Raw genomic sequence first — 14912 nt, forward strand, 5'->3', positions numbered from 1 at the left:
ACAAAAACAAATACACTCTCGAGCACTTACTCATATTATTTTACATAGGAATCATGTTTACCCATTAGTTTCACCCTTATTGTTTTGAAGTGCGCTACAAACATAAATTTACTAAAATTTAATTTTTTATATATATATATTTTTAAATTATTTTGATATACTATATTAAAATAAATTTTAAAAATAAGATAAATTATTTTAATATATTTATAAATAAAAAATAATTTAAAAAACAGAACTAATCACCGACGGCGAACTAACAAAACAGGGAGTTGAGGAGGACCCAACCTAGCCAAGTCCAAGCAAGCAAACTCCCAAGAAAAAACACAAAAGAGATTGGCGTACACTCCCTGACCCCACTCTATTTCTAGACCAACTTCAAAATTCAGATACGATACCCATCATTTTAGAGACCCCCCCCCCTAAAAACTAAGGTGTCCCCCACCTACCTTCCTTCGTATCGTATGTGCCAGCCTCTCCTCTGGAAACTTGCAAAATTGTGGGACCCACAACTTAAAACCCTGACTATAAAAGCAACCTTAAAGAAACAGTGTTTTCCCTGCTTCTTCCATTTTCTTTCTCTCTCTCTCACTCGACAAAATCCTCCCCATGAAATGGCTGATCACTTTGAAGGTGCAATCTCTCTCTCAAGAGAACTGTCTCACACCTCTGATGACTCCTCCTCCGAGCATAGCCCAAGAAGTGTCCCTACATTCTCCACCACTCCTGTGTCCACCGACTCTCCATCAAGGTTTGGTGGACCCTGCAACAATACCTCTCCTGATGATCAGCACCACCAGCACAAGGACATCAGAATCCAATCAGTTCAGATTCAGAGAAAGCCACGAGGTAGACCACCTGGCTCGAAAAACAGGCCCAAACCACCCATTATCATCACCAAAGACTGCGAGTCCTCCATGAAACCAGTCATCCTCGAGATCTCCGCTGGTTCTGATATAATCGAAACTATAATCAACTTTGCTCGTAGAAACCATGCGGGCATAAGTGTAATGAGTGCAAATGGGTCTGTATCTAATGTTACTCTTAGCCACCCAGTTTCTCATGCTCCTTCTCTATCTTTACATGGACCCTTTAACTTGCTTGCACTGTTTGGCTCTTTTGTTGGTTCTTTTGCATCGAATAAAGTACCATGCGCTTCTTCCTCTTCTTCTCCTGGTTCTGTGTATTCTTGCTCTTCTTTTGGGATATCTCTTGCAGGGGCACAAGGGCAGGTTTTTGGAGGGATAGTGGCTGGAAAGGTGATAGCTGCAAATCAAGTTGTGGTGGTGGCTGCTACTTTCGTGAACCCTACGTTTCACAAGCTACCATGTGAGAACGATAAGGATGATCAAGAGACTAAACCTAGTAATGTTGGTGGTGGTGGTACCGCAAGTGAGTCTTGTTTTAGCACTGGCATGTCCATGACTGTTTATGGCTTGGCTAATCCAACCCCAGTCAATTGCCAGATGTCTCCTCCTGATATTGTGCACTGGCCTGGCCCTTCCTCGCGTCCATCATATTAGCAGGAATAAAATGTTCAACTTTCCTGGGCAAGCATTTAGGTGCAAAATTGTGTTAGATGACTTGCAGCATGTGTTTCTTAGTTCTACAAAATTGAGTAGGTGATGTTTATGAAAGTGAAATTTAGTTGGAGAATGTTATTGCTATGATAAAGGCAACTAAAATAGAATTGTCTTTCTATGGATAGCTAGTTTTGTAATAGTATTTCTATTTTATGTTGCCTGATGTTTGTCGCGAATTTTAGATTACACCTCCTTAATTTATATAATATCTATGAATCTTCTATATCGTTATGAGCCCTTCCCTTCCTTGGTTTGGTTTTATTGTTTCATTAATGGCGTTTGTGTGTGTATATGTATATATGCTTACATTTCTCTTAAGAGTTGATCCGGTTCACATAGATTGTTTCCAGGTTTCTTAGAAATCCTGATGAAGAAAGAGGGTGGCATTGGCAGTGGTGCAGAACCCAGTCACGGTTTAGGCTACTGTTACCATGTTGTTTTCTGCAACAAGTGACCTGACGCCAACGTAATTAATTATATCTTTGGGAATTCAATGTCAGGGGTCCAATACCCTTGGTAAGGGTTCAATTTCTCACCTTCTCCCAAGCAATTAAAGCACACAGATATGCCTGAATGGAAGCAAGAAACTCTATCCAAAGCCTTTAACTGGTGCTGCAGGCTAGAAGATAACTGTACTTCTATTATCATGATCTGGTGGCTTTCGTTACTGAGTCGTCTTTTCTTTCTTGTCATGGTCAACAACCCATTTGATCTATCTTCTTTGCACATTACAACTGGTTAGGACTTATCAAACCATAACCTAACTATCATGAATGTACTGAAATGCATGCGTATAGAATGCTGTACGACTTCGAGGCTAGTTAGCTGACAATGTTTTAAGTTCGAAAAAAAAAGCTGAGAATATTTCCTTGATTCTTAATATCTGATTCATGTACATTGTTCATGTGCCTTTTTAAAAGAGTTTTATACGATGGTGATTGATTTTTTAAATATATTTTTTAAAAATATATTAAAATAATATTTTTTTTATTTTTTAAAAAATATTTTTAATATTAACACATTAAAATAATTTAAAAACATTATAAAAAATTATTAATTTTAAAAAAAATCAAACTTTTTCAAAAATACCTATTAAATATAAAAACAGTCATAAAATAAAACTACTATTCTGATTTCGTACCCCAAAATCTAACTTCAATCAAGTTGCGTGCAACTTATTTGCTAATATTATATAGCATTTGATATGAACTTTTGTAATATGTCACATGATAAAATTAAAAAACAGATATCATAAAATATCTCTTGCTGTTAGCTAGATACATTCCTTCATGCCTGTGCCAAGCACGAGTACATTCTTCTTCCATGGTGGTTCGTGGTGGGTTTTGCTTGTATTTTTCCTACTGCGTGTTGCCTTGGTCCATGAACCATTGTCCCTACCCTGTAATAAATGGGGACTGAATCAAAGGAAAGATCAAGCATATGGTGGGAATTACATGCTATGGCATTGATTCAGAAAGATAGCATGAAGATAGTGAGTCCGAATTCCAGTCAAAATACACAACGGTACATACTTTGTTGCTTTAAGACATGACAATCACTGCACTTCCCACCTTAACCCCCTTCTCCTCTCTCTCTCTCTCTCTCTCTCTCTCTCTCTTATTTATTACACATGCATGGAGTCCCCATGAATGGGACTGCAGAGAGAAAGGTAACTTTTTTTTTATTTCTCTGATAAAAAAAATGATGAAAGTTGCTATTACCGTGGTGAAAACAAGGGTCAAGGTGAATGCAAGAACTGAGAGGGTTTAGGCCAGGAGGGGGCACGCGGGGTCAGTAAATGCAGTGAGCAAGTCTGGGGTTTGTAGACTTTGTCGATCTCTAATTGGCCAAATATTTTCACGAGCTGTCATGTAGAGAGAAAGGTAAAAAGCTGGTAACAATTGGGAGTTTCTATCCACTTGGTCAAACATATTTAAACAACCTTACAGAGATTGCTATTTTAATGCCTGGATTTGCTTTCAAAAGGTGTTATAACTTGTCATAGAAAGAACAAACATGAAATCAAACAAGTTTGGAAGCGGGCTTTTTCATGCGTTGGGAATTGGAACTTGGTTGCCATGTTGTGAGCTGTGTGCATATAAATGAAGTAGTCTTGTTTTGTTGAGTTTTGTTGCTTCTATTACGTACAAGAGTGAAGCTAAGGCCTAGAGGAGGGCCATGGTTTAGTTAACACAAGTTGTCCGCGCTACTTCGCTGGCTATCTCTTAGTGTGTTAACAAAGTAACGAATACATAAAATATAGCAGTCTAAGCAGTTGCATAATTTATAAGCCAAAGGCAAGAAATACGATTTCATAATGTATGTTGCGAAGGTGGAGGAAACTACGAAGCAAAATAGCAAAAGTATAGGATTGTATGTTGTTGAACAACACAAAACAAAGTAAAAGTCATAAAGTACCATACAAAAGTTTGAAACAAAGATATGTGCAAATGGAGAGAGATGGGTTCCAAGTTTTTTGTGCAAAGATGAGGACAGAGATGCTATTGACTCTACTATTGAACAAACGCATCTGCTGGTCTGTCATCCTGCAACGAAACGATCAAAGTTTTGTGAGAAATATGAAAAGGCAATAGGAGCTGAAGTTAATAATCTTCGTCTAAAGCAAGAACAGACATTTAAAGGATATGAGTGAAGTACATGCACATGAACTATGTAAACGAAAAGAAAAACACAAAAAAGTTTCCAAAGCACAAGTGTAAATGTAGGTGATTGGTTGTTAAAAGAAATTTCTTGTAACCTGACACAACAAATAGCCTGATTTTTTAAAGCATAAAAAATTATACGATCAACAATGCAATGGCATTTAAGAGAGTCTCATAACATTTGCCGAGTAAAAAGAAAGTACAATAATGGAGGCACATGCTTCCTTGATGGAAGACCAAATTGGAGATGTGGTTTGCAGTGCGTTGCGTGGTACATGATACATGGTGTGTGTTGGGCCCTAATTGGACAATAATGTAGCCACGTTTTTTTTTTTTTGTTTTCATCCTCTTTTTGTTGGTTTTATTTTCATTTCACTTCATGTTTTGTTGATTGAAGATTTGATTTTGTGATTTTTTTCAGGTTTATTTTTTTATAGGATTAGTCTAAATTAATGAATAGGGTCACAAGTTTTGAAGATTAACTTTGGTTGATTTTGGTTTTTTTTTTAGTTTTTTTTTTAATTTTATCCTTCAACATTTAGTTGGTTGGGGATTGAACTTTGTACTTTTTTTCACTTTTCTTTCTATGGGATCATCTCGATCTCATGTCCCAAATTGCAGGTTTAGCGGTTTACCATGATTGATTTTTTTTTCCGTTACTTTTTTAAATTGATTTTTTTTCAATTTTTTCTTTAAAAAATGAGTTGTTTGAGATTTGAGTTTTGTTGTTTCATTCAATTTGCTTTCTTACAATGTTATCATGGTCCCACGACTAGGTCGTCTATTTGTTAGGTTGACTTGGATATTTGTTCTTTTTTAATTTCTTCTTTTATAGGGTTATCGTGCTCCCATTCATATTTGTTTCTTTATCCAATAAAATCATTGAGACCTTTTAAGAATATTAGAAGAACATCTTTTTTGTTATATATATATATATATATATATATATATATATATACACACACACATTATTCTTAGACTTCATGACTCTTGAGTTTAGTCTCTCGGTTTTCTATAACACTTGGGTTTCCTAGTGTCCTTTAATGTTCTTATTTTCTTCTCGTATAAATAGACTACTTGTCTTGTATTCTAAGCATTGAGAAAAATATACAAAAAAAGATATGAATTTCTCTTTTAAGTTTTATTTTGAATATGCATGTTCTTACTTGCTCTTTTTATTTTAACATGTTATCAGCATGATCACTCTACTTAATTTATATTAAAATCTTGTCCCACATGAATTCCTATATTACGTGGCTTATAGAATAAATGTAAGTTAATTACCAGGTAAAGTTTCAATGGTAGCATGTTCTCAAGGTAAATTAATTACCAAACAATCTCTATCAAAGGTTGTTATAGAATCACCGTATTTTCTCAAAAGAATTCAAGGAGATATACGTGGATCTACTCAATCATCATGCAAAACTTTTAGATATTTTATGGTATTAATTGATGTATCAAGTAAATGGCCACGTGTTTGTTTATTTTTTAGGTGAAATGTTGTATTTGCTAGATTAATAGCCTAGATTATCAGACTACGAGCACAATTTCCTGATTATTCAATCAAGAAAATTTAATTAGAAAATTTTGGTATGTTTACTTCTCAAGCATTTGATAATTTTTTTCACTTTTATTAGAATTGATATTGAACATCATGTTGCTCATGTACATACTCAAAATGGTTTAGCAGAATTATTTATAAAGCGCCTTCAATTAATTGTTAGACCATTACTTGTGAAATCAAAATTGCTTACATCTGTTTAGGGACATGTTATATTACATATTGCATCATTGGTTAGAATTAAAGCAAGTACTTACCATAAATATTCTCTTTTACAGCATGTTTTTGGTATACCAGCAAATATATTTTATTTATGAACTTTTGGTTGTGTGGTATATGTGCTTATAGTGCCCTCACAAAGGACTAAAATGGATCCACAATGTAGAATAAAAATTTATATTGATTTTGATTCTTCATCTATTATTAGATTCCTTGAACATTTAACTAGTGATGTTTTTAAGACACGTTTTGAAGACTGTCATTTTGATGAGAATATTTTCCCATCATTAGGGAAATAAAAGTTAGTGCCTAAAGCACGACAAGAAATTACTTGGAATAACCTAAACTTATCTCATTTTGATCCAAGAAAAAATCAATGTGAACTTGAAGTTTAAAAGATAATTCATTTACAAAATATTGTAAATCAATTACTAGATATTTTTACCAATAGTGAAAGGGTGGTTAGATATCATATTCTAGTTGCAAATGCTCCATCTAGAATTAAAATATCTAAAGAAAAAAAGGCAACATAGTAGCAAATGAATCTATACCATGCTTGAAGCGCGAAAGACTTGATAGTGCCAAGGACAAAAATCTTAGAAAATAAAAATTACAAGAAATGGATAATGATACTCTTGAAGATTCATCATCCATAAAACAAATGATAAATATTGTGTCAAAATCATCTTCCAATATTGATCCTATTAAAGAGGGACCTCCTGAAGAGATCTAGGTACCTAGAAATAATGAGATCTTCATAAATTATGTTCACACACGAGAGTTTTGGATCAAAATAAAATTATCATAAATGACGTATTTTTATTTAAGGTTGCTTTTGGCATCACTAGCAGTAATGATGAAATTAAACTATAAACTGTTGAAAAATGTCAATATAGAAATGATTGGCCAATATGGAAAAAAACAATTCAAACAGAGTTAAACTCACTTGCAAAAGTAAAGTATTTGGACATATAGTTCATACACCTAAAGGTGTTATACCCGTTGGATATAAATGGGTTTTTGTTAGAAAACAAAATGAGAACAATGAAATTGTTTCATACAAGATATGACTTATTGCACAAGGTTTATCAGAAAGACTTGGCATTGATTATAAAAAAATTTATTCTTCAGTTATAGATGCAATCACTTTCAGATTTTTTATTGGTTTAATAGTTTAAAAAACTTTAGATATACATTTGATGGATGTAGTTACAACATATCTATATGGATCATTAGATAAAGATATCCATATGAAAATCCCTAAAGGATTCAAAATGTCTGAAGCCTTTTATGATAAACCCAAAAGTGTTTATTCTATTAAACTATAAAAAATTTTATATTGGTTGAAGCAATTTGGTTGAATGTGGTATAATCATCTGAATGAATTTCTTTTAGAAAAGGGTTTGAGAATAATAAGATTTGCCCATGTATTTTTATTTAAAAAATTCACATCTAGATTTGCTATTATTGCAATATATGTTGATGATTTAAATCTTGTTGGTACTCTTGAATAGCTCATAAAAATTACAACTTATTTGAAAGATGAATTTGAGATGAAAGATCTTGGAAAGACAAAATTTTATCTTGGTTTACAAATTGAACATCTTGCAAATGAAAAATTTATCCATCAATTGACGCATACAGAAAAGGTCTTAAAGCATTTTGACATGGACAATGTTCATCCTTTGAGTATACCTATGATTGTTCGATCACTTAATATGAAGAAAGATCATTTTCGGCCGCCAGAAGAGAATAAAGAGATTCTTTGTCCAAAAGTATCATATCTTAGTATTATTATAGCACTTATGTATCTTGCAAATTATACAAGATCAAATATAGCTTTTGCAGTCAATTTATTGGTAAGATATAGTTTCACTCCCATAAAAATACATTGGAATGAGGTTAAACATATACTTTGCTATCTTTGTGGAACAACTAAAATGAGATTATTTTATAGTAGATTAAATTAATAATTGATTGGATTTTCAGATGCAAATTATTACAAAACAAGTTATTTATTTACATATGAAGGTATTGCAATTTCTTGAAGATCTATCAAACAAATATTAGTGTTTGCTTCATCATATCATTATGAAATTATTGCAATACATGAAGCAAGTCAAGATTGTATATGACTAAAGTTAGTTATTCAGCTCATAAAAGAAAAATATAGATTTTCAACCATTGAAGATAGTCTCGCAATATTGTTTGAAGATAATGTTGCTTGCATCAGTAAACTTAAAGGAGGCTACGTTAAAGGAGACAAAAGCATATCTCATAAAAATTCTTTTATACTCACGAGCAACAAAAGAGAAAAATTGATATCAAGCAAATCAAGTTAAGTGGTAATTTAACATATTTAACTATAAAATTTTATCAACCTTAGTTTTCAAGAAATTTGTCCATGAAATTGAAATGCATCAATTTAAAGATTTATTATAAAACATGTAATTTTAACCGATCTAGTACTCTTCTAAACTAAAAAAAAGAATATTATAAAAAAAATCATGAGATGCCATTATTCGAACATTCGTAGGAAGCGATTTCGACCCATAAATGGAATATGGATAATTCCAGTTAAGTCGTGACTGGATTCGGTCGCACATCAGAACATCCGATCCATGCGACGAACGATGGAAGCTGGGTCCTAGGTACCTGTATTTATGAAATGAATACGTGCGTGTGTGTGTGATAAGGTGATCTCAGTAAAGAAAGTTTTATTGAAGCGAACAAAGCAGTGATAGAGCAAGTTTTATTGAACTGGACAAAGCATTAGTTAGCTACAAGTAGCAGGCAAGGCAAGCTTTTGTCGAAAAAGAAGAAACACCAAGAATATGGGAAGGAAAAAGTACAAAATGAAGCAGCACTCTAGAAAGAAGTAGAGATAACACAAGAAGCAAAAAAAATCAAGTCTCAAAATTTACTGGACACGGAGCCAGAAGTGCTCTCCAGGTTCAAAGCAGGTTTCCCAGTGGGCAGAGGCTTCCTTGCAGTGGGTGGAAAATGAGAGAAGGCAGAGGCTCACATGATCTTGATGATGTTGAGTAGTGGGAGGATTATTTTTTGATGTTTCATTGGTGAGAACTGCAGTTGTGGGCTCCATTTGAAGCACGAGTATTGCTATGAACACCTGCAGTTGCCCGTCCTGAGTCTACGAAGGGCTCATTTCCGGTTATCTCTGGTTCGTAGGACTTGAGATGCTTGGCGTCTATGGCGAGACATGACTGGTCTTTTTGATGTTTGTTTGAGAGAGGGAGTGAGACTGAGTTTTATTTATTTGACTTCTTTTATTTTTTTTATTTTTTATGGTGAGCCTTGATCTTTTTATATATATATATATATATATATATATATATATATATATATATATATATATATATATATATATTTCTTTTGCGTTCATAGGATGTTCTCAAGGCTATGGAAATTAAACTTATGATCTGGTTAAAGGTATTTAATGATTGATATATTTAATATGCCGTAAAATTTATTTTCATCTATCTCATAGTACTTGTAATTGTAAGATAGTATAAAATAGACTATCTAGGTGGTGGTTCAATAAAAATGATATAACTATAACCATCTAGGTGGTGGTATAATGGTAAGAGTTTGGGACTAAAAGATTTGATTTCTCTGTGGTCTCAGGTTCAAGCCATGTGGTTGCTAATATGATGGCCACTTGAGGCTTACATGGTCGTTAACTTCAGGGCCCGTGAGATTAGTCGAGGTGCGCGCAAGCTGACCCAGACACCGACGTTAAACTAAAAAAAAAAAAGATAGTATAACTATAACTCAAAATGTATAATTTCAAAACATAAAAAAAAATTAACTGAAATACTTTCGTATTAGTTAAATTTAAATTATTGAAAGAATATCATTTAGTTTAGCATATAATAAAAATAAAAATAATTTAATAATCTAGTTTTTTATTTTTTTCATATATTCTAAATCATGGATTTGGATATTCTTAAAGGAACATGTTCCACTTCCTATTGATAGATTTGAATTCAATGTATCAAATAGATGAGAGAAATTATATATATATATATATATATATATATATATATATATATATATATATATATATATATATATCACTTTTCAATGAGATAATTAAGTTGAGGTCACCGATTTTATTTTTAAAATAAAATCTTACATCGTATTTTCTACTAGTTTTACAGAAAATCAATGTAGTGTATCTACGAGGCAACTAATGTAATTGTTTTGCAAGTTGCAAGATGCACGGATTTCCTGACAAAAGGATCTTACATGGGAATTGAATTATTTGTTGCTGGTATGGTTGGTTTTGTCATTACCGTTATTTAAATGTTATTTAAAATATTTTTTATTTAAAAATATATTAAAATAATATTTTTTTATTTTTTAAAATTTATTCTACATCAGTACATAACAAACATAAAAAAAATCAATTTTTTTTTATAATACTTCTTTTTTTTTAATAAAAAAAACAGATTCTTCTTTAAACAAGTTACTCTAGCTTGAAATGTAGTATTGAAATCGATCCTTTTGTTATTGTTTTATGTACACTCTCTAACTTCTGATCATGGAAACAATAGAGAATGGATTTTTTTGCCTTTCAGTAAGGCCATAGCCAATGTGGAGGGTGTAATGAGACAAATGGCAATAGAACGTGTTGTAGGGCTAAGGACCACTTGTTCTTTTGGCTACTGAACCACCTAAATTACGAAAAATACAATTTTCCCAGCGCACCAGACACTTCCTTTGCTTCCCCCACTTTGTTTTTTTCTCTGTCTACCGCTTTGCTTTTCTTAAAATGTGAGATTATTAAATTGCTTTGTAAAATGTTTTTTTTAAAAAAATATATTAAAATAATATATATTTTATCCTTTTAAAATTTATTATGAACATTAGCGTATCAAAACAATTTAAAAATATCATAAAAATTAATTTAACGAGAGATGGATTTCTGTGGGATCACAGATCCTCAGGGCCGCATTCATGTTAGGGAATCTGTGTATGTAATCCACATGAATATGGCACCGCGCTCTGATATATAGCTTAGCTGATGATGTGGTTCGTTCTTGTTAGACTTTCAGGACCCGGGCTTTAGCACGATAGAGACACGCTGAAAAAAAGAAAACAAAACGTTACCAGTCCAAGAGTTCTCAGCTTTCACCAAATTTCTTTGCGATAATTGGGATTTCGCTTTGCAGTAGATTATAACTTAGCTTCGTTTGCTTTAATTTGTTGAATGTAATTGCAAGTAGGTCTGTCTCCCTTTTGGCTTCGATTTTGTTACATCAACCAGTTGGTTGCTATCAACTCACTTCGTCCATTTTGTTTGTCTACTGTGCATAATCTCAAGAATGTCTGTCTTGGAAATTATATAATATAATTGAGGATAAGCAATAAAAGGGAATTCTGGTACTAATCTGGAAAGGCTCAAGAGGAGAAAAGGTGGAAAGGGATCTTAAAAAAGAAAGGTAGAGATTGGCCTCATGTACAGAGGTTTTAGAGTTTTGCCCAGTAATGAGTAAAAAAGATACCATGTGGATCGTGGCTTTCACGAGATAGGACTGCAGAAGTGTTGCAGCAGCTAGCGTCCCCACACTAAGACATCTCAGCCCAATGAGTTTAGTTTGGAATTCCAATTTGAAGGTTCCAAGTTCAGAAATTAATGAAATGGGATAGAAGATTGGTGAAATGAAATTTTGACAAACTATTTCAATTTCAATTATGTAACTCAAGATCTGAAAGTCTCCAAATCTTCACTTCAAGTTCAACTCTTGTAAACAATATCAAATTTTTTTATGATTTGGATGCGAGCAAAATAAATTATGCGTTAGATTAGGGCACGTTAAGCTAACGTTTGAATCAAATATCTGCAACCTATCATCAAAAGAGAGAGAGAAGAGAGGGTGGAGAGCTTGATGCATGAGCTTGGCCTTTTCCATGTTGCAGATTGTTTTGTTGGCGATTAAGAGAGTAGATGTATATCTGGTGGAGAAAGAAAGAGTGTGTCAATTGGGGTTGTCATGATTCATGATACACCAATTTTACTCCTTGATGAGCCAACTTCAGGCCTAGACAGCACTTCAGCTCTTCAGGTGATTGAACTACTTTCATCAATGGCAAAGGCAAAGCAAAGGACAGTGGTGTTGTCTATCCATCAACCGAGCTATAGAATTCTTCGATACATTCCCAATTTTTTAATCGTGTCTCACGGTTCAGTTGTGCATAATGGTAGCCTGGAATCACTTGAGGAAACCATAACCAAGTTGGGATTCCAAATTCCATTGCAACTAAATGCTCTGTAGTTCGCAATGGAATTATCAATACACTAGAAGACGCAGAATCCAAATTGTACACCCTACTCTAGAAAATAATGAACCATCGCTACTTAAAAAAAAGCTTATCAGCAACTGCAACTAACTAGTAGTTGCAAATAATATTAAATTTTGTTGCTGATAAAACTCAGCTACAGATAATTTCATATATGATTTCAAATGCAAATAATAAATGCTAATTTTTTAGCAATAGATTATCAATTGATGATTTGCTTAGTAAAAAATTATTCGTTGCTAAGATTCCGGTGTTGAATATGTAAATCAACAACGAATATTTCATTGCGAATGATAATGGCTAATCAGCAACGGATATTGTGTTGCTGATCCGTTACTGATTAGCAATGCAAACTTTGTTGCTAATCCGTTGTTGATTTATCCAATGACTATTTTTTAAAACATGAATTTTTTAAATTATTTTTCCCAATTTATTGAATTTTTTTTAATTATTTGTGGCTATTTCAAAAATTATAGATAAATATATAAAGAACATAAATTAATACTAGAAATTATCTTATCAAAAATAATAAGTCAAATAAAAATAAATTTCACAATAAATTTCTAAATCTAATCAAACTTACATCAAAATAGATAAGTCACAATTAAATAAATATGTTCTATCATAAAGGTGATAGTGGGGGTGGAGGTGGGGGTGGGGGTGGAAACGAACCAAAACAGTGCTGACCATCATAATGGTCAAGGCCTAAGTCGATATACTGGAGTAGACAGGGGATACATAGGTGTCGTCATCTGTGGAGCCACGTGTGACGACATAGATGAAGCCATAGGTGTCGACATGCCTTGGTCCATATTTGACACCCAAGCTTAGTATCCCCTATTACTAAGAAATTTTTTTTTTATTAAAGTCATCTCCTGTTGTAGTGATAAAATATGACCATCTCTTTCCTTTATTTGTTCTGTCAATGCCAGAATTGATGAGCTAGGAGGTGTTGACTCCATCGTATAGGATTGTGATGAAGCACTCATACTAACCATAGATTTCAGCATACCAGGTGCACCATGTATTCTACCATTTGTAACTCCTCCTATAGCCACACACCAAATTGCTCCATCAAATGAAGGATGATTTTCCCGATCAGTTCTATATCTTGAAATCATCTCTTTTTGTAATTTTTTACAATAAAATTAAATATAATAATACATTCATTTTAATTTTAAATAATAATTAAATTACATAAAAAATACTTACAACAACTTTTTTAGACTTGTTATCCATGGAGGTTTCAGGCTTCTTGGCATTCTGATGCAACACCGAAAACACATCATCTTATAGAGGTTCTTTTCCACCTGCTTTTTCTTGCTATCAATAAACAAAAAATATCAGACAATATAAATATAAAAATTTGAAGTGCATTATAACAAATATAAACAATCCTCACCGTTCTAGCTCGATATAATACAAATGACACTATACCTCCAAAATGAATGCTTAATTTACTATCTGTTTCAGGTAACTAATTATTTCTTGCAGATTTTGATTTCTTTTTAAATTCAGGGATGGATCAAATTTCTTTACTCATTTGATTCTAATAACCATTGTTTATCCAAACTGGACAATATATATTCTCTCTAAATTACAAACATAATCTCTTGAATATGTGTTTTTAATTATACCTGTTATCTTAATTTTTCACACCATGTTTGTTCCATGCAAGATGGAATTCTTGGAAGCGTAAATTAATTGGAGAAGAAGTTAAGAAAATGACAAATTATGATTTTAAAAAATGACGCATGACAGAGATAGGTTTCTGGAGAAGGAATAGAAAGAAAGATATGGGTTAATTAGGTTTGATCTAAAGAAGATATAGAGAGGGACATATGGGTTCTTCCGGAGAATGAAGGAATTTTGCCTGTGTGAGGTTCTCTTTTGTTTTCAAGGTATAGATGGACCTATAAATAATTAACATGTAATTATTATTTTTTATAAAAGTCAAAATTTAATTCTTTTTTAATTAGCAATCATATTAGGAACGACAAATTCATTGTTGATTCTTAATATATTAATTTATTTTTTAGTATCTGATTTTGCGTTGCTAAATTCATCGTTAATATTAAAAAATTAATTAGATACAGCTTTAGCAACAAATTAGTAACAGATTTTTACTAGTGTATATTCCTACACAATGTGTAGTGTATATTCGTTACTAATATGATTATATATATATATATATATATATATATATATATATATATATATATATATATAATTCGTTATTAATTTATTGCTAAAGTTGCATCTAAATTATTTTGATGCTAACATCTGATGCTAATGACCTTTTTTTTTTTTTTAGTGTATATTCCTACACAATTTGGCCTCAAGAAGAAATTGTCCAAACCCAACAAGGTATTGATAGCAAATATTCAGGCTTCTGTTCCTTCTTCAATTTGTCTGAAATCATGTTTCTCTGATCAAGATCTAGGAAGATCATTTATAGAACAAAGCATATAAGGTATAGGATAACTAGAAAGGCTTGTATGGCTCTTCCCGCTTCCCCTCTGTACTGCATGTAGAGAACACCGCCTCAGAAGGTATTTGATC

At 32.6% G+C, this 14912-nt stretch overlaps 1 protein-coding gene across 1 annotated transcript; it reads left to right on the forward strand.

Annotated features, from left to right (window-relative positions):
• Window positions 1-614: 614 nt before the first annotated feature.
• LOC133675945 (AT-hook motif nuclear-localized protein 17-like) lies at window positions 615-1523 on the forward strand. The gene has a single exon (XM_062097552.1). It carries the CDS (start codon window positions 615-617, stop codon window positions 1521-1523), a length of 909 nt encoding a protein of 302 aa, XP_061953536.1.
• The last annotated feature ends 13389 nt before the right edge of the window (window positions 1524-14912 follow it).

This window comes from Populus nigra, chromosome 1 (genome assembly GCF_951802175.1).
Source record: "Populus nigra chromosome 1, ddPopNigr1.1, whole genome shotgun sequence".
Classification (NCBI taxonomy): domain Eukaryota; kingdom Viridiplantae; phylum Streptophyta; class Magnoliopsida; order Malpighiales; family Salicaceae; genus Populus; species Populus nigra.

Excerpts from the sequence above, each read along its gene's own strand:
- LOC133675945 (XM_062097552.1), top strand. The coding sequence starts at position 615 with ATGGCTGATCACTTTGAAGGTGCAATCTCTCTCTCAAGAGAACTGTCT.